This window comes from Anas platyrhynchos, chromosome 3 (assembly GCF_047663525.1).
Source record: "Anas platyrhynchos isolate ZD024472 breed Pekin duck chromosome 3, IASCAAS_PekinDuck_T2T, whole genome shotgun sequence".
NCBI lineage: Eukaryota > Metazoa > Chordata > Aves > Anseriformes > Anatidae > Anas > Anas platyrhynchos.
In genome coordinates this window covers 19,510,245-19,530,653 of record NC_092589.1, presented here as the reverse complement: position 1 = coordinate 19,530,653, position 20,409 = coordinate 19,510,245, and the positions used below count along the sequence as shown (strand labels likewise).

At 45.0% G+C, this 20,409-nt stretch overlaps 1 protein-coding gene across 2 annotated transcripts in view; it reads left to right on the top strand.

The window, feature by feature from the left end:
• GALNT14 (polypeptide N-acetylgalactosaminyltransferase 14) overlaps window positions 1-15,237 on the top strand; it is a 67,361-nt gene extending 52,124 nt beyond the window's left edge. For both annotated transcript variants that reach the window (XM_027453652.3, XM_027453653.3), the window contains 6 exons: window positions 2,148-2,274; window positions 4,494-4,586; window positions 5,890-5,973; window positions 6,906-7,050; window positions 12,755-12,874; window positions 13,445-15,237. In XM_027453652.3, coding sequence (XP_027309453.3) covers window positions 2,148-2,274; window positions 4,494-4,586; window positions 5,890-5,973; window positions 6,906-7,050; window positions 12,755-12,874; window positions 13,445-13,603 — 728 coding nt within the window. In that variant the 3' untranslated portion in view covers window positions 13,604-15,237. The remainder of the gene's footprint in view (window positions 1-2,147; window positions 2,275-4,493; window positions 4,587-5,889; window positions 5,974-6,905; window positions 7,051-12,754; window positions 12,875-13,444) is intronic.
• Window positions 15,238-20,409: the final 5,172 nt, after the last annotated feature.

The window sequence follows — 20,409 nt, the reverse complement described above, 5'->3', positions numbered from 1 at the left end:
CCTCTGGGGACTGTGGCTAGCAAGGAAGGCAAAATCTTGTTTCTTAACACATAGCAGTGCTGTCAGCCATCCAAAGGAACAGACGCTGCCACTTTGCAGTAACCCATCCACTGCCTGGCACTCTTGTTTGCTTCACACTCCTTTTTCCTCCAGCATGCTTTATTTATTTGTGTATCATTGCTCAGTTGGATTGCTCTCCCTCATGCTTTCTCTTTGTGGTGGGTGTCTAGCCACCAGTCTGACCCAAAGCATCTGCTCCACTGAGGAAACCAAGCAGGCTCTGCAGCCTTCCTGCCTCCTCTGCTGAGCCAAGGGCCCAAAGAAAGCATGTAAGAAGGCAACTAGAAATGAAGACATGTAGCCTCTGACCCCCTGTCCATCTCTGCTTGTTGCTCTCTAACAGCAGCCAGCACAGGCTGCTCCTGAGACATGAATAGGCCCAGAGCAGCCTGCCCTGCAGGCATCTCAATCCTATGGAGATCCTCCAGGCATCTCTATCTCAAACCCTCCCAGATCTGACACCTTCTCAGAAGTGGTTCCTTGCCCTAGACTGCTCTGTGGAGGCTGGAGGCCAGGCTTGGCTGAGCGCACAGGGAGATGCTGCACCACTCTATTTCATAAAAGCTTCTTGAAAGGTCTCTGACAGAACAGAGAGAAATTGCACAGCAGCACTGGATCTAAAGCAAGAAGAGCTGCCTGCATGTAAGAAGAGCTATCAGCAAGAGGCCAGGTTGATCAGCATGCTCACACTGCTCCTATCTCTCCTGGGGTGGCTTGCAAAAGGCCACCCACAAGGAGACATCCCTTGTAGTCAGCTGGCCCCATGCTGTGCCTTTGGTGCTTGGGTTCTCTTCCTCCCGATGTGTTTAGCTCTGTCTGGAGACCTTTTTTGTGTGCTCCTATGGATGGGTCCCTGGGTCAGCCTTCCCTGCTGAAACCTGTGCTTTAATTGCCTCTGCTGGGGCTGGAGCAGGACCTGCAGGGAGTGTGATGTCTGACTCAGGGAGCTCAGGCTCCTTAGCATCCCCTGCCTCCAAGCACCAGCTCACAACACACAGAAATCACCCCAGCTCACCTTTTCTTTAGGATCAGGTGCGGGTCAGTTGTAGTGTATCACAGCTTCTCTCCCTGCCCGAGCAGAAATACCAGCAGAGAGGAAAGTACAAAGCAATATCCATGCTGGTCATACCCAGCACTTAGAGAAGTGATGGGGCTGTGGCAGCTTTTGCCTGTAAGCACAGCAGGGGAAGAAGGAAAGGAGATTCTGGAAAGAAACACTTTTCCTCCCTGCAATACTTTCCCACCCCAGCCTTCTCTGGCCCCTTCTGCCAGTGCATGGGGCACAAGCTGGCAAAGACAATGGGTGTTTTGCCTGACTCTTGCAGTTAAATGTGATAGAGCAGTGAAAGGGAATTGGTGGTTTTGGAGTAGAGACATACAGATCTGTGCTGCCAACAGATCATAAAACAGGATGCGCAGAGCTGCAGAAGCCTTTCCTTTTTATTTCATTTCTTCTCCATGCTGGTTCTGTCTAAACACGACTGTCTGATGATACAGCTGCAGATTCATATCTTCACAGCTGCTGGGACCAGACAGACCCCTTAGAGCAGCTGCTCTCCCTGCCTGTACCACCTCAGAGCTGGTGATTTCATCCAGCTCCCTGCCAGGAGCCCTGGTGTCAATTGTGGATTGTGCTGCAGGCGTGTTGTCCTGCTCGAGGGGACAGAAAGGTTCATAAAGTTTCATAAAGATAACGACTGCTGCCATCATCAAAAAGCAGAGCTCATGGCCTCTCTTGGTGAACTTGGCAGCCCCTTGTAGGGAAACAGCTCTAAAGTGGCCAGTGCAGAAATGATTAAAAAGCCGCATGGGTGGTTCTGTGCTGTGAGCAGGACTGCGTGTAAAGGGACTTAATCAGTGTCTCACTCACCAGTATGATAGGGTCTGCCATGCTATAGACAGGTTTAAAGTGTGTGAACTTTAAACAGATCACAAGAAGCTCTGAAATGCACTTTGACAGGAGTTGTGCCCCTCTAGTAATTCATTTACCCTGGTTTAATGTGGCAGAGGATGAAATGAGAGGTAATACTGGGATCCAGCCTGCTGTAGGACAGAAATACAACATGCTGAAGCTGCCTCTCTTGTAGAAATCTCTTTCCGTGTGTGGATGTGTGGAGGTAGCCTGGAAATCATCCCCTGCAGCCGTGTTGGACATGTCTTCCGGAAGAAACATCCCTATGTCTTTCCAGAGGGGAACGCCAATACATACATCAAGTGGGTGTTCTGGATTTGCTGAGTGTTCGTTGTTTTTGTGAAGCAAAACAAGCTGCTTGCAGGGAGGCGAGTAGGAAAGTTTGGTTGAAAAATTGTGACATATCCATGGGTATGAATTTCCTGAGCCAAAGCAAGCCAGTACAACTGTCTCCCTTAGGATTTCTACAGTGTCAGGAGTATGACAGAGGTAGAATACTTAATGTGGTTCCTTTCATCACCACAGAAATAAAGGGACAAGCCCTTTAGCTCCCTGAGCCCTAGCTACAGCAACAACAAATGTTTTAGATGCTATGGGTATAAGAAAACGTTTGTAATGCCCTGAAGTCAGGATGCCAACTGTGTTTATCAGTATGCAGTAGCCTTAGCTTGGGGCTGAGTGGGACTTAGCAGAACCAGAAAATATGGTTCCTGGTGCCTTTGGGCAGAGTGCCTGAGCAGGACTGGTGATGGGCTGCACCTCACTGGAGGGCACTGGGAGCTGCCAGGATATCCCAGCTGAAAGGGAACTGACCTTACACCCAGGAACACGGACCAAAATGGGTACTGCAGTGAGTGGCTGAAATGGGCCAAGATCCTGGAAAAAAGCAGGTGAGGTAGGGGAAAGGATGATGGGAGCAGTTGGTAAAGTCAGGAAGGATTTTCTCCTTTTTTTGAGTGCTAGGCTGAAAGTTATCTTTTAAGTAAATGACAGAGGAAGACACTGGGGGCACTTGATGCAGGGTCGTTTCCCAGATAAACTGCATTTGTATGTGTTCACACACCAGGTGTTCCTTTTAGAGAGAATTTCCTGGTGTTTCAGTGAGCCAACAGAATTTGTGAGGGCCTAGGGGCTTGCAGCAGGGCTGCCACTGTCTTGGGCTCTCTGCAGCTTCCTCATGCTTTGCATGTGACAGTGAAACAAGAAAGTGTAAATTACACCTCTCGGTTATACCTAACACAACACATCCAGCCACACAGTGTGGGGGCCAGGAGGGGAACCCTCCAGCTGGGTCACTGAAGACACTTCAAAAGGATGGTGTAGAGGGGCACAGAGTGTTGCTGGCATCAAGGAGGAGGGCACAAATCTGAGAGTCACCACAGGAGGCTCTTGCTTTTAATAGTGAAATAAGGATCCTGCAAAAAAGACTGGGATGTGGGCTTTACGTAGGCCTGAATCAACACCCAGGTGTAAGCCTTGGCATTTATTCCCATTATTCCCATAAACCCAAGAACAGGAAGGCAGTCTGAAATGCCCTCAACTTTGGAGAAGGCTATATCCAGACATAGACACTTACTTACTGTGACTTACGCATCTCTTGAAAAAGAGCACTTAGAGCACGGGAAGCTCTACAAATTGGCAAGGGATTGAAAAGCAGTCTGGAGAAACTTATCCTAGGTATTAGGAGCTGGGTTTTGATTAACCTTACGGTATCTCTCAGGCTTAAATTTAATATAGTATATAGACGGGGTGGAGAAGCAGTTTCTGTAAACCTGATGCTCCATAGTATCTCTGTAACAGAGATGTTAACAAAAAATATATCCCCTTTTCTGCCAGATAATGATTTATTTTTTTTCCAAACTGCCTCACACTTCCTTAGTGTGAGACACAGTTCAGGATCCAGCATCAAGCTGGGTTCATGCATGGATTATCCTCTTCTGGGAGGCAGTGGCTTGGGCAGGACTACCCTGACCAGACAAAGATGGGAGGATTAGCACTGAGAAACGAAATAATTTGCAAGGAGAGCTACAGCTATCTGAAGTCAACTGAAAATCTCCTGAGGTTCATAAACTTGTGCAGAGATTTGTCCCAGTGAAATCCAGGGTTGCAAAGCAGGGCAGCCCCTACAGAAGTGAAACAAATGAAATACTTGATTTTAGTCTTTGGCAAATATTTCACTGCTCTTCAGTTCTCCATCCCATCCACTAAATAAAACCCTGGCCTGCCTGGGAGATGGCACTTAAGAGAAGCCACGCTTCTGAGTGTGGTGGATGCAAAACATCCAGCTGAGCTTAAGATAGTGAATTCCCTGCCCAAGCTGTGACATCTTGTGTCTGGTGCCTGGACTAATGGGGAGGAGGAAGAATTTGATATTGAGGGCTGGACAGGCTCAAAGGTGGCTTGGGTGAAGACAAAGGAAGATGGAAGGAGAGGGAGCTGGAATAGTTGATGCATTTTAGAAAGTATGGGTGTCCCCTCAGAGGCTTCCTTTACTTCATTTGCCTTTTGTTGCCTCCTTCAGAAACACCAAGCGCACGGCGGAGGTGTGGATGGATGAATTCAAGCAGTACTACTATGCAGCCCGTCCTGCAGCCCAGGGGAGACCCTGTGGAAAGTAAGTGCCCGTGTCCTGCCAGCTGCAGTTGGTTTTTGTGGTGCTGTCACCCTGCAGTGGAAACCTGCCTGCATTGCTTCTGCAATAACGCTCAATTAAATGCTAATGGCAGTCAGAAGCTACAAGCACAGCAATATAAAATGGGAGTTTATACGTGATGCTACTTTGTCCTGATGAGTAAACCAAGTCATGGTGAGGGAAACAGAAACCTCCTCTGCCCATGTCCTATTCTTAGTGTTAGTACAAGTACTTCTGGTCCCAGAACTGAATTTGAGGGAAGAGTCCACAGGTCTTGCTGGCAGCTAAATGTCATGAAAATCATCAGATTTTGGACCTAGTAAGGCTTTATTGGAAAGGAGCAAATGCTTAATATTGATGGAGTTTTCTATTCATAATTTGAACAGTCAGAAATATCTCCCATGTCAGGTGGATTTTATGTGTTTGTGTTATTTTCTCATTTTCATATGCTCTTCCTTTCCTTAGAATGTTTCCTTTGGAGCATAGCAGAGTTCAAAGCCAAAATGAAATTCATTCTGGCTATTCTTCCATTTCCAGGATAAATAAATTGAAATCTTGGAGATTAACCTGTTTCCACTGAATTCATATCCTCTTTCCATCTGTCAGAGCGGGATGAAGTAGTAACTCTGTCCTGCTCAATATGTGAATGAGGGTGGAGAGAAGATAAATTACGCAAAGGGAAGGTACTGGAGGTCATACCAGCTCCATAGGTAGAGGCAGGCCCGAAGAGGAGCTAGAGGGAGGGAGATGTCACTCTATACAGCATGACACCTAAGCAGTTTAGCCCTGATTAATGTAAGAAAGAAGTATATCACCATATGATTAATTTCTAGTGATTTAAAGGTGTATTTAAGTGCTCCTGTGAATCAAGGCCTTCTGTAGTACTTCTAAACTAAGAGTAACTTATAATAGCATATATTAATTTTGATTAATTTTTCCATTAATTGATTTTATTACATGTAGTAGATAGCACACACTTGTTACTAATCATTTTTAAATGTCTATGATTTTCCACAAACCTTTTCATCCCCTAAACTCCAGACTCCTCATTAAAATGGCAATGTTATCAATATTTGGCAATATGTCGAATCATGGGATTTTAACAGGTGAGACCTCCAAAAGACACAGAGATTAAAGCAACAGACCAAGCTTATGTAGAAGACAGCAGGAAATAGCCCTGCTGATGGTCTGGTGTTTGCTGTCCGTGCATATCTGTTGGGTTTTGGTGCCTTGGGTTTGACTCTCACAATCTCCATTGTCACTCCACCGTATTTTCTCTCCCCAGCATCCAGAGCAGAGTGGAGTTGCGGAAAAGACTGAAGTGCCATAGCTTCAAGTGGTACCTGGAGAATGTTTACCCCGAACTCCGGTATGGATGTCACATTTCCAGGGGGATGCCCTGTCCCTGCTGCCAGAGACATTTTCTCTGCCCCTCCAGTCTCCATGTCTCCGTCCTACCCAGAGACACCGACACCTCCTCCCTTGGGCTTTACAGCAGAGCATGGCAAATTTGGTGTATTTGTGAATTTTTTTAAACACTGCTCATTCACAGTGTGACGTAGTTCATTTGTGATCCTGCTTTCCATAAGCAGTCTTAGCCATGGCTCTCCGTGGCACAAGACCTCCTTGTTATTAGAGTGTCCATGCTAGGAGTTTATGACCTGTATTCAGGTGACTCTGCCTTACTCATACCCTAGTGCTTTGTTTTATGTGCACTTCCACAGCTGCTATTGTGCAGATCCCTTTTAGTCACCAAAGTACTCCAGGAACCATTGCATCCATTACCCTAGTAGCTGCTAGGAGGAGCAGAAAGGGTGCACAAGTTTTGGAGATACCTCCAGGGACCTGCTGGCGCAATGGCTGAGTGCAGAGTCTCAGTGTAAGAATGATTTATAGCCATCTTCTGGCTTTTTTCACCGTGCATGGCGTTGTGCAGCAGCACTGAAAAGGAATGCCAGAACTGTGCAGCAGTTTGTTATGAAGTTTCCCATTTCTGTAAGCTGAAAGCTGACCTTCAGCCTGCTCACAGTCTGTTCCTTGCTTCTCTATTTGCCTTGCACGGTTATTTATTCTTTCCCCTTATAAAGGCTGACCATCCATCTGTGAGTGCTGCTTCTGCAATGTCCCTGGCCATGCACTGCTTGTAGTGGTTTGATGCTGAAGTAGATCTTGCCTCTCATTTCCTGAATGTGAACTGGCATGACAACACCCTCCTCACCCCACTGAGCCTCCCTGGGAGTACACTACATGCCTGGGGGGAGCAGGGATGATTTTTTTTTTATCTCCACATTGTTCCCACAGGATTCCCAAGGAATTGCTATATCAGACCGGGATGATCAGGCAAAGGCAGAGTTGCTTGGAGTCGCACCAGTCTGAAGTCCAAGAGTTGCCCATCGTGAGCTTAAATCCTTGCATCAACAGCAAAGGGACAGCAGCAACAGCACAGGTGAGAAGGCTGGAGATTCAGGGTCTGGTGCAGCTGCAAGGTGATTTCCTAAGTCTGCTAAAGTTCTGTTAGAGGGTTACCCTGCTGCCAGTCCCTTTCCTGAGGGAGCATGTGGTTAAACCTCCTCGCCTCAGCAGAGGCCCTGGGCAGCAGCAGAGGCTGGTGCCAGAGCCCCAGTACGAGCTAGACCACTTATCTCTGTGCTAGTCTGCACTGAGCTCTTACTGCTGCCCATCTGCAGAGATCAGAGAAAGACAAAGAGAACTATAATTTTCTCTCATCTTTCAGCCTTATTTCTTTCAAAATGCTCTGAATTGCAATGGTATTTATAACTTTATAGTCTGCGTTCTCTCAATTGCCCATTAAACTATTGAGAATTTAATGAGGGTGATCTTGCTTTTTCAATCTCACTGAGGCACAAAAAAAAAAAAAAAAGCTATGTGAATCAGCATGTGTTTTCAAAAGCATATTCTAGGAAATGTTAGAGCTGAGAGCTGGCATATGTGCCTTACTGTGGAGTCACTGGAGCAGGACCCTGAGGACTGTAGCTTCAAAACCTGCCTTTGCCTCAGGCTCCCTTTGTGATTTTGAGCATGTCAGTGCATTCATTCTCTCACCTTTCCCATTTAAAAGCAGGGAGGATAACAATCACTTCCTTTTTTTTGGTGTGCCGCAAAATAATTAATTAGGCAACAGTATGCATCACTTCCACTTGACAGTTCATCCTTAACCCTCATAGTTAAACATTCAGACCAGATACATGTATAAGACCCAGCCTGAAGATGTTCCTGAAAATTTCCGTAATCTGGATATGCAAACAAAGTATGTCATTATGGGCATCTCTTTCACATGTGATTGAATGCCTGCCTTTAGTCACTAAAATAATGTTACAGTCTGGTTTAAAAAAGAAAAAAAGAAAAAAAAAAAAGACTATTTCAATTTTAGTCATTTCCAAAAATATAGTGAATATAACTGCAAGTGCCACATAGTCATAGTTCTTAAAATTTACCTGGTTTCCAGGTTTTATAATTCTTTTTTTTTTCTTCTAGTGCTATATGGACTTACACAAACAGCAAGAGAAGTGAGCTAATGAGAACAGGTCATCGTGTTTTGCAGGGCAACTTTGCTGAAGGAAAAAAAAAAAAACAGTGAAAATTGCAACTTCCAATAAATTGAATGTTTTAAAAAATCTTTTTTTTGGAGGATAATCAGAATGGAAAATACTGCTTGAAGTATTTTGAAATACTGCGTGAAAAATTTCAAAATGAAATGGCATTGGTCTTTCCTGAGATACCAATTTTATGTGATATATTACAATGAGAAATGCCATGCCACCAAGTTGGATTGTTTTATTCCCATCAAACATGTTTTGACACTTCAATGGAGAAAATTTGCAGAATTTTTCTTGCCATGAACTTTTTCATCTTCACATTCTGACTCTGCTGCTGTTTGCTTTCCACTGGATGTCAACTCCATTTCTTGTGCATGTCCAGGGGTGCGGTCAGTGTAATTCTGCAGCAGAACAGAAGAAAAATGCAATACAGCCAGATCACCGAATGGCTTCACTCAACAAAGAGGCAGGAATAGAGAACATTTTTATCCCTTTCATCTTTCTGTTTCCTTTTGAAGTAGTACTTGTAAGCCACAGGAAACATTCCAGATGGAAGTAATGTGTTAAAATTTTCATTGTGGATAGAATATTATATTTTAATTGTACAATTGTTGCAAGATTACTTAAAATTAGGTATGACATGCGGGCTATAATCAAGCAATGGATGGCTACAAACTCTTCAGGAGGGAAGGGTGATACGGTGGGGTAGCCACCATCTTAGGGGATGTTTGGATTGTCTTGAGATTAATAATGGTGACAACAGGGTAAGAATCAGAGGCAAGGGCCAAGGAGGCAGAAGTCCTTGTGGGTGTCTGTTATAGACTGCCTAACCAGGCTGAAGAGGCAGACAAAATATTCTACAAACGGCTTGGAGAAGTCTTGCAATCACTATTCCTTGTTCTTGTGGGGGACTTGAACTTACAAGATGTCTGCTCGAAATACAACACAACAGAGAAGAAATGGCCTAGGAGGTTTCTAGAGTGTGTGGAAGATAACTTCCTGACAGTGAGCCAACTAGGGATGGTGCCCCTCTGGACCTTTTGGTCATAAATAAGTAAGGACTTGTGGGAGATGTGAAGGTTGGAGGTCGTCTTGGACACAGTGATCATAACAATAGAGTTTTTGACTCTTGGAAAAGTAAGGACGGGGGTTAGCAGAACTGCCACCCTGGACATCCAGAGGGCAGACTTCGGCCTGTTAAGGAGACTGGTTAATGAGCATGAGTTGGCAGTGTGCCCAGGTGGCCAAGAAGGCCAACAGCATCCTGACTTGTATCAGAGATACAAGTGGTCAGCAGGACTAGGGAGGTGATTGTCCTCCTGTACTCTGCTCTGGTGAGGCTGCATCTCTAGTGCTGTGTTCAGCTTTGGGCCCCTCACTACAAGAAGGACATCAAGGCCCTGGAGCATGTCCAGAGAAGGGCTACGAAGCTGGTGAAGGGCCTGGAGCACAAGTCCTGTGAGGAGCAGCTGAGGGAGCTGGGGGTTTTTAGTTTGGAGAAGAGGAGGCTCAGGGGAGACCTTACTGTACTTTACAATTACCTTAAGGTAAAATTGAGGTGGGGATCGGACTCTTATCCCAAGCATCGAGTGGTAAGACGAGACGATGACCTTGAGTTGTGCCAGAGAAGGTTTAGGTTGGATATTAGGAGAAATTTGTTTACTGAAGGAGTTGTGTAGCAGTGGAATAGGCTGCATAGGGAAGTGGTTGGGTCACCATCCCTGGAGGTCTTCAAGAAACGTGTAGATGTAGAACTTAGTAGCATGGTTTAGTGATGGACTTGTCAGCACTAGGTTAAAGGTTGGACTACGTGATCTTAGAGGTCTTTTCCAACCTGACTGATTTTATGATTCTATGATCACCAGGCTGTGTAGGATGCAGCAGGCCCAAATGGTGCTTAGTTTCGTATTTGATGTAAGAAAAGCAATATCCTTGACCTTCAATATACTGAAGTAACATCTTGCTGTGGCTTATCACAGCATAAAATCCCCGGAGAAGCCTTTATGTCGCAGGACCACTGAGGCCAATGTGTGGCCCCTGCTCCTCTGTGGTACAGTAGTCATAGAGAAGAGGCCTGAGTATGGCTTAGCAGGAGAGCCCAAAGGTGTCAAACTAGTGGCCATCCTTGGTGGCTAGTATGTCAAAACTGGCCCAGAGGAGATGACAGAAAGTTAGCAAAGAAATGGCGCTCTCTGGGGAGTGTGGCAGTGTTGATAAGGGAAAATTGTTCCTGGCATAACCTGCAATGACAGAGTGTTAGCAAATGCAAAAATACAGTCATTTTTGTATGTTTTCCGTATTGGAGCCACTGGGACTCAAAAAAGAAACTTGCAGAGCTGTTGCTGTGGAGGGGAAAGTTTAGGAAATGGCAGGGCTTGTAGCTGGGCTGAGCTGACAGAGCACGGGCTGGCTGGCAGCAGTGTCACTTCTGCACCTGGACTGCCACAGGAACCCTTTACACTTTTCTTTCCCTCTCCTGAGATGTGCCTGAGCCCACATTGCACCCCAGGGTGCAATGAGTGGAGTGCTTGGGTATCCTTAGGTGACCCATGCAGTCACACGCTAACAGTCTTGGGAACTCTTTCCTATTAAGGTTAAGAAAGTAGTAATGAGGGGTGAAGTTGTTCCTGGCTTCATCAGAAATGTTTTTTCTCTGGCTGCTACCCTGGCTTTAGGGTACAGCCGACCTCTTGTTTGGCAGTGGAGAATGTACTGTTCTGTCACATAACACTGGGCTTGTGTCAAGCTGCTCCTTGCTAGGCTGAGAGGCTACTGTGCCAGGCTGAAGGTCACATTTTTAAAATAGTTTCCTCATTTCTGAATGATGCTGAGTAGCAGTGACAGGTGCCTGCTTGAATGATGCTAAATCCTTGAAAAATAATCACAAGCCTCGGGTGCGGGTTAGTACTAGCTGAAGCTTCAGAGGAAGGGGATCGAGAGGATTGCTGTTTGTGGTGTGCAGCTGGTAGTTCTACTTTCCCAGCCCACCCTCTTCCTCTTCACTCCACCACCATTTCAGCAAAAGCTGTTTTATCTTTGAAAAGGCAGGAAACATTGATCTCAGTTTCACCTCATGTGTCTGTTTTTCCTTGGTGTCAGTGGTCAGCTCATAATCCTGCTGGCATCTACAGGCCAGCCTGCAGCCCTGGAGGCATGTTAGCTCCTTAAAGGTCTCTCTTAGGAGGACCCTGGGGCTGCCCAGTTCACCACAACCCCTGGGGTGCAAGCCTCTGCCATTGTTACTGCTGTGCTGGCCACTGGAGTATTTGATGTGCCAGGGTTTAGAAGATAAAGTAGTTTCTCCTGGGGAAAAAAGCAGGAATTTTCATTCTAAATAATACAAATAAGAGAAAAAGTAGGGTAAGATAAAAATTTGTATGGCCATTTGCCTTTATTTTAACTCAAAGCTTTTCATGGATTCTGTGTGTTCAAGTGCCTTTTTTTCAGACTCTCGATTTTATGTATCATTTTCTCAGGCTTTCATGTAGGGCTGAAAAGGGACAAGATAAAAACTAGAACTAGATAAAACATTTTCAGCAGGACTGGCTTCCATAAAAAGCCATTCTGTTGAAATAAAGAGCCTTCTGAAAATCCTTCAGTTTAGATAAAAGAGTAGCATGACAGCCTGGGGCAAGGAGGGAGGATCTAATGTCAACTGTTGAACTGATGCATACATTTAGCTCTGTAGGCCTCACTTCTAATGATGAATTGCTTAGGAGACATGGTTACCACCACCCTGTCTATCCCATGGACCTTTGTTGAATGAGAGGATGGTCCTGCCTTGAGACAGTGTGAATAAAGAGATGGCATGAACAAAGCCTGGCCTGGGAAAAAAGCATAGAGAACCTCTGGGAGGAACCATCCTCTGTGAGGTGTTTCAGTGAAGTAAGCAGGTTACAGAGGTCAAGAAATCCCCTCATTGTGAGACCTCTTTCAATTCTTTTTCAATGGTCTTGGGTATCTGGTGAGGTCCCAGTTGACTGGAAGGTGGCAAACGTTATTCTAGTTTTCAAGAAGGGCAAGAAAGAAGACCCTGGTAATTACAGGCTTGTTGGTCTCTCTTCAGTGCCTGGTAAAATTATGGAGAAGATTATTATGGGAGTTACTGAAAACACCTGAAGGTCAATGCAGTCATCGGTCGCAGCCAACATATGTTCACTGCCTAATTAACTTAATTTCCTTTTATGACAAGGTCACGCATCTAGCTGACCAGGGGAAGCCAGTTGATGCTATCTTTTTGGATTTCAGCAAAGCTTTCAATGCTATTTCTCACAGTATCATTATATCCAGCTAGATAAATACATAACAGAATGGATGAGCAATTGGCTGATGGGTAGGGCTCAAAGTTTTATAGTAAAAGTTTTATAGTTTTATAGTAAATGGGGTTGCATCATGCTGGTGGCCAGTCTTCAGTGTGGTTCCCCAGGCTTGAAGAATCCCTAGTGACCTGTCCTGGTGTCTCTTGAAGTCAATGAGGTTTGTGCTTGGTTTCATAGGGGGCAGGATCCAAGCCCAAATGTTTGCTTTCCAGATATAGGAATACCAAGAATCATCCCTGATTTCTCACCACCTTTCTTTTATCCCTCTTTGCAGGAATGGACATACACATACAACCACCAAGTCCGTCAGCAGCAGCTGTGCTTGTCCGTGTACACCCTTTTCCCTGGTTCCCAGGTGCTCCTGTCACCTTGCAAAGAAGGTGACAACAAGCAGGTGAGCCTTTTCTTTGACACCCCATTTTCTTCGAAGTTCTCTTTCTTTCAGCATAATATAGAATCATTGAATTGCTGGTGTGCTTTGACATCATCTGGGAAGCACAGTCTGTCTAGAAGCACAGACCCTGGCCTGTTCAACCCTTTGCCTTTTAAATGAATGTGTTGGTAAGGATGTCTATTAGTGCAAGTGGTGATCTGGATACTTATCTGCAGAAGTCAAAGTGAAACTGGCAATTTAGTCCACATGGCTGCCAGTCAGCTGGCAGATGCTAACATTTCTCTGCATTTAATCATTGAGCTGACATTTGAACCAGTGACCTGGGGAAAAAGCTGTTAGTGATACTCACTTTCTGATGCCAAACAGAGGCTGAGCTTAAATGTGTGTTTCAGATGGGAGAAATGCTCAGCATGTGCTCTGTTTGACGTAGGCTGGGGGAGCCCTGTACTTCCCAGCATCAGGCCATGAAGTTGTAGTGATGACTGTCTCTTGATGCTGAACCAGTGTAGTAAAAACATAAAGAGGAGGAAGCTTGTTCACTCATGTTTCTCCTCTTCTGTATGTCTGCAGCGATGGAGTAAAGTTGGGTCACACATTGAGCACATAGCTTCACGCTTCTGTTTGGACACTGAGATGACTGGGGACACGAACGAGAATACCAAAGAGCTTGTCATCAATCCTTGCGAGAGCACAGCCATGAGTCAGCGGTGGGACATGGTGATGTCTTGACCTGCTTGAGGACTTACCCAGCTGGGCCGGGCACTGAGACTTGCTACACACAGCTGAGAGGCACCTGACACTACTCACATGCAAAACCATCGGGGTCCTTGTGTACTGTGTGACAGGAGAAGAATCACTCAAATAAAAGGGAGGACACAGTGCTGCGGGTTGAACAATGGCTGTTGATTGCAAAGCACGTAGCTGCTATTGGTCTGTTGGCAGTCATATGTTCAAAAAGAAGGGATGGCAAGAAACCAAAATGAAATGTTTTAGAGGGATACTTGGGGCTCCTGTGATGGGCCCTGCAGAAGTTCTGTGTGTACAATATTTATTAATCTCACTGGAAGCACAGGTAGAAGAACAAAGGACACCAAAAGGAGACTTGGACTCAAAAAAAAAAAAAAAAAAAGCAAGCATGTCAATAGCTTTGGGGAATGAGGCAGGTGCATGAGGAGGGATGCACTAAGGGATACGAAGAAGCAGCACCTGAGATCAAGTGGAAAATGCTGAATTACCTTGCACTTTTTATTGCTGTGATTGAATGTCTTCTGCAGACAGCATGGTAGAGCTGTGTTGCACATTCAAATTTGTATCCAATCCATGGACATGTATGTACACAGACAGGGCAGTCATTTACAGTTATGGCCAGGATCTAGCCATCGGGTAACAGGACTGACCACCTCTGTGCCGTGTATGGGGGTGTTGAATCTCTGAAGTCCAAGCAAACAGAGGATTCAGCGTGTGAGATTCAAGGATACAAGCCACTGTGAAGCTGGGAGGAGCAGCAGTAATATGATTATTTCTTGTTTCTGAAGGACATGGTTGAGCCTCAGTCACTGAAAACTCCCTTACAATCTCATTATGTTTCTCTCAGTGCTTCATACAACCTGGAATTAGTAAAATTTTAACTCTTCTTCCATAAAAAAAATAATATTTTCAGCAGTTAAGGGTAATTGTGTCATCTTTGTGTTTCTCAATTTCCAGACTAAGGAAGAGGGGACTCCCATGAAGTGTTGCTACCGAAAGCAAAGGAGACTGCTCTGAGAAAGGAGAAGGGATAGGTAAAGGAATTGCCTGGTTTTGTTTCCCAGGTATCTTTTAGCCCAAGATGTGAAGTACTGAAGAAAGGGTTTAGGAATCCCCCAGTTGCACCTGAGAGTGGAGACCTTTGTATCACAAAATACCTCTCTCCCAGTGTGTCTTTCAAAGACTTGGCAGAAATGATTTCCTTGGGTTTTGGAGATAAATTATTAGACGTCATGTCAGGTGCTATGGCTATGTGACTGCTAAAGGAGAAAAAGACAGAAGACTTCAGAACAGGTTTTAAGATTAGGAGAAACCTTCCCTTCAGAGCAGGTAACAGGTGGTGGAGCACAAAGAACTGCATATAGAGCTTTTGTGTGGCAACAGCTCTTGAAGAGAAATTTCACAGGACTCCTGACTTGAAAAAAAAAACAACAAAAAAACAACCAAAAACAAAACACAATTTGTGCCTCTAAAAGCCTTAGGTTTTAATGAAAATCCTGTCCTTTGGTCCCTGTGCTACAAGCTATAGGTAAAATATCATGAGACTTTGAAGCCTTTGAGCCTTCAAGTGCTTTCAGAATGCCTTCTTGAATAAATTGCTGGCTTTCAGAATTTTACTGCTTTCATTTCTCCTCCCTTAGCATTGGGGGAAAGTTGTATGTGTAAATCTCCCTGGTTTTAATGACAGAACCAGCGTAACTATTTACAAAATGTTGCAGGGTATACTTCCAAGGTGCTGTGGTGATTACTGCGATGAAGTAAGTTAATGCTTCATGGTGGTAGATTGCATTGTTTCCATGTCACCACTTTGGAAAGGGGAAAGGGAAGCACTTAAAATGAAATGGATCCATTTCACAAGGCAGGGGAGTGACCCTGGGCTCCTATTTAATTGAACCACAAATATCACTTCTACTTTTCACACTGATGATGACAGCCATGCTGTAACAATTCCCTGTCTAGTGTTAGCTAGGGAAATCACCTCTCACCTTGCAGCTTACCATGTTCATACCTGTGCCATGCCTGCAGCCTTGGTTTGCCAAGCAGCTGGTGCTTTGATCCTGAACATTTAGAGACAAAATGCTGCTGCCTTGCGGCTGACCCAGCCATTAGCTGAAACCCTTGGCTTCAGGTTTGAAGTCCAGCACCTAGTGGGTACACTCTGACCCAGACATTGCAGAGAATCATAGACTCATTAAGGTTGGAAAAGACCTCCAAGATCATCTAGTCCAACCATCCCCCAACCACCAATGTCACACACCAAGCCATGTTCCTAAGCACCACATCCAACCTTTCTTTAAACACCCCCAGAGACGGTGACTCCACTGCTTCCCTGGGCAACCTGTTCTAACACCTAACCATTTTTTCTGAGAATAAATGTCTCCTAATTTCCAACCTAAACCTCCCCTGGCACAACTTGAGGCCATTTCCTCTACTCCTATCACTAGTTACTTGTGAGAAGATGCCATCCTCCAGCTCCCCACAGCTTCCTTTCAGGCAGTTGCAGAGAAATAAGGTCACCCCTGAGCCTCCTCCAGACTGAACAACCCCAGTGCCCTCAGCTGCTCCTCACAGGCCTTGTGCTCCAGGCCCTTCACCAGCTTTGGACACCCTCTCTGGACACGCTCCAGGGCCTCGATGTCCTTCTTGTAGTGAGGGGCCCAAAGCTGAACACAGCGCTTGACATGCGGCCTCACCAGAGCAGAGTACAGGGAACGATCACCTCCCTGCTCCTGCTGGCTACACTATTCATGACACAAGCCAGGATGCCGTTGGCCTTCTTGGCCACCTGGGCACACTGCCAGCTCATGTTCAGGCGAGCATCAACCAGCACCCCCAGATCCTTTACCTCTGCACAGCTTTCCAGCCATGCTGCCCCAAGCCTGTAGCACTGCATGGGGTTGTTGTGGCCAAAGTGCAGGCCCTGGCACTTGGCCATGTTGAACCTCATCCCATTGACCTCTGCCCATTGACCCAACCTGTCCAGGTCCCTCTGCAGGGCCTTCCTACCGTCTGGCAGATCAACAATTCCCCTCAACTTGGTGTCACTGCAAACTTACTGAGGGTGCACTCAATTCCCTCATCCAAATCATAAATAAATATATGAAAGAGGATGGGCCCCAACACCGACCCCTGGGGAACACCACAGGTGACCGGTCACCAGCTGGATTTTACTCCGTTCACCACCACTCTCTGGGCCTTATAGGCATGGTAGGGAGCTGCTCCACCAGTCTAACGCCTGCTCACACTCCCAGATAGTCCCTAATCTCTCCACCACCTCCCTGAGCTCTGCGACCAGGCTGATCAGATCCTCCACCTGCTTAGACCTCAGGCAGACAGTATCTCTGTCACCCACCACTGGCAGCAACAGGTTCAGGCACTTCCTGCAGCTGGAGACCTGAACCTCGAATTAGGAAACGCTTTGCACGCCGTGATCCCCTGCTACACTGCGGAATGCATCTGCCCTGGAGGCCCAAAAGCTACCACGTACCTAACAAACCTAGAGAGCTGCAGGTGATTGTGCTTTATGCGTCTGTTGGCATAACCATCAGCATAAAGCATGGCCAGGAAGTGAGATTAGCCCTATGAATCAGAAATGTTTTTGGGGAAAGCATTTTGGGGTATCACCCTGACTCCTGGGAAGCTTAATACAAGGGGACAATGAACTGGTAGTTTCCTGAGCTAGCCCCAATATGGCATTTAGCAAGTCTGATTAGCATCCCTTAAAAAAAGATCTTGTATTGTGTCAGGGGAAAGGCTAACTGCTACTGAAATCCTACTCACGCTTTTAGTTTTATTTAACTTATTAAAATACACTGGAGACAGATGAACGTTTTTGCTTTGTATTTGTTACCTCCCTAGATGTTTATTATGATGCTGTGAACTGATATACTTGACCTTTCATAAGCATATCTAGATGGGCTCCTATGCCTCTACCTCTTAAGCCCTAATGTCATTAGGTAGTAATGCTTTTTGGTAACATTTTTGCATTGATTTGAACAAATAGAAAATAAATTAGGAAATATGGTTCTAATCCTGGACATTGAGTTTTGTGACAGGCTTTATTATCTGTTATTATGATAAGTCACTTCTTGTGCCTTGGGGAAATCCCCTGCGAAAATTAGACTCGGCAGGAAACTCAGGTCTAGAACATCTACTGCCTTTTAATGAGCCAGGCAAAGCTATGCCAACACAACAAAAATCATCTTAGCCTTCCCCTCCCTTTCCAAAAGAGATTCATGTTCCAATGGGAAAAAAATCTACATGATTTTAATTGAGCTGGGGGAAGTCCTACAGATCCTACCTGGCTCATTTCCAATTATTTTGTGCTCATCCTCTCTGTGCCAACATAGTACTATAAGATAACAACACAAAGCATCAATGGTTGGAACCTCAGCTTATAACATGCAGATGTAGTAACTTAGTAGTAAACTGAAGGAAATTGAACTTGAACTTCTTTAATCATTCAGTGTGGCAGCAGGAAAATTGGGCCGATTGATGAAGACTTGGAGGACTATAGTTTAAGACAGGCAGCAATCATGGAATCACAGAATGGCCTGGGTTGGAAGGGACCTCAGATATCTAGTTCCATCCCCCTTGCCATAGGCAGAGATGCCACCCACTACATCAGGCTGCCCAGGGCCTTATCTAACCTGGCCTTTAACATCTCCAGGGATGGGGCATCCACAACCTCTCTGGGCAACCTGTGCTAGTGCCTCACCACACTCCGAGTGAAGAATTTTCTTCTAACTTCTAATCTGAATCTCCCCTCTTTTAGTTTAAAACCATTCCTCCTCATCCTGTCATTATTGGATTGAGCAAAGAGTTGCTCTCCATCTTTTTTGTAAGACCCCTTCAAGTACCGGAAAGTCACAATGAGGTCACCCCAGAGCCTTCTCTTCTGTAGGATGAACATCCCCAGCTCTCTCAGCCTTTCTTTGCAGGAGAGGTGCTCCAGCCCTCTGATCATCTTTGTGGCCCTCCTCTGCACCTTCTCTAATAGGCCCACATCCTTCTTAGTTGCCAGCCAGGGTTCGTCACACCACACTGCCCTAAGTAAAGCAGGGGCTGTAGTGCAGCAGGTTTGTCTTCTTCATGGCTGGGACTCTGATCACAACTGTGCAATAGGACCTATGCTGCTCAAGCTTCAGATCTTAAACGCTTTAATGAAAAACTGTGGGCTGGAATTGCTTGCAGAAGTGGTAAAGGATGCAAAATCAAACATCAAAAGATGCTAATAATGAAAACACGTGGCAGATGAAACTGTAGCTCATCAATTTTCTGGCTAACTTAATTTATTTGAGTGATCATTCCAGCACCAGTTTTAGGTGGCTGTTTACATGTCTGGTATGGGTGTCCAGCCTACATTGAGACTTAAGACATGAGATCCAGTGGAATTATTTCAGGTTTACAGGTGTTTTCTGCATGTCTTCACTGGAAGTGCCTAAGAACCTTGTAAGAATAAAAATGTTACAAGCTATTTTGTCTCTAATTGAGTCTAATTAAGTTTCAAGTTAAGCTGCATTTTAGCTTGGAGCTGATGAAAAAAAAAACTGTAAACTTGCAGGTAACCACGTTGCTTTTGCAGTGTAGGGATGCTTTGTTTTCTCTGATATTACTTGGGCACTAAGGAAATCCAAGTTGTATGTGATGTATAAAAAAACATGACAGAGCTTCAAGGTTGGACCATCCACTGCAACAGCTAATGTCTCATTTTTTGATGATTTATGAGAAAGAAGTGTAGAGACAAGACACTGCTACCGTACTGTGAAATTCACTTGTAAAATCAACCAACCAACATAGGAAAGAGAGAAAAAAAGGGAAAGTGAAAGGAGTATTGAAAGTTTATATGTAACCCCATACATGAAATAAAAGATGAATATTGCAAAATCAGGACTGTTCCAAGGACACAGGTTATGGAGTCAAGTAGAAATGTGTTTAAGCTCATTTTTAAGATAAGGGTGGAAAAAAGAGATCTTCACTGTGAACATGTAATGATTATTAGCATTTTTTTTTTCTGCAGTTCCTGTGGCCCAAGCTTTCCTACCTTGTGCTGTAAGCTGATTACAGATAGCAGTGTCCTGGCTAGCCTGTTTCTACTGCTCAAGCTGAGAAAACCAGGAAGAAGCAAACTCCCACCTAAAGGTCAGGTAGATACAGGTCTTAGTTTTAAAAATTCTTAGTTTTACTGTGTGTGAGGGAAAGGGTTGCTTCCCCTTCAGGGTAGCAGCTCTGTGCTGCAGCAGGGACTCCTCTGTGAGGACACTCAGAGCACACAAGTTGTATCATGTATGAAACACTCACTACATGCTCCAAACTAACTCTGACCATGGAGACAGCCCACTGTGGTGGTTTTACCTTGCTGGGCATCTGAACTCCACCACAGCCACTCTCTCACTCCCCCTCCTTAGGAGGGGAAAAACAAAAGGAAAGAAACAACTCACAAGGTGATGTAAGGATAATTTAATTAAAGGAAAAATAATTATTAAGGGAAAATTATTAAATAATTTATCTAAAGGGAAAAGGGAAAGGGGAAAAGGGAAAAACAAACAAACAAAAAACCAACAAGCAAAAGCCATGTGGAAATGCAGAGAAAGCACTGTATGGGCCGCTGCAGGGAAAGTTAACTCCATTAACACCAATATATCTGTTTGTCTCTGCAGGAGAGATATACAATGCCATGCCTCCTTTTCTCAGCTAGGAGAAGTTGTGTGAGCCTGTTTTACTGTTGGACAGAGCTGCTAATCCTCATCTTTAGGCTGTTTTCACCTCCGCAGTAATCCTTGGAGAGT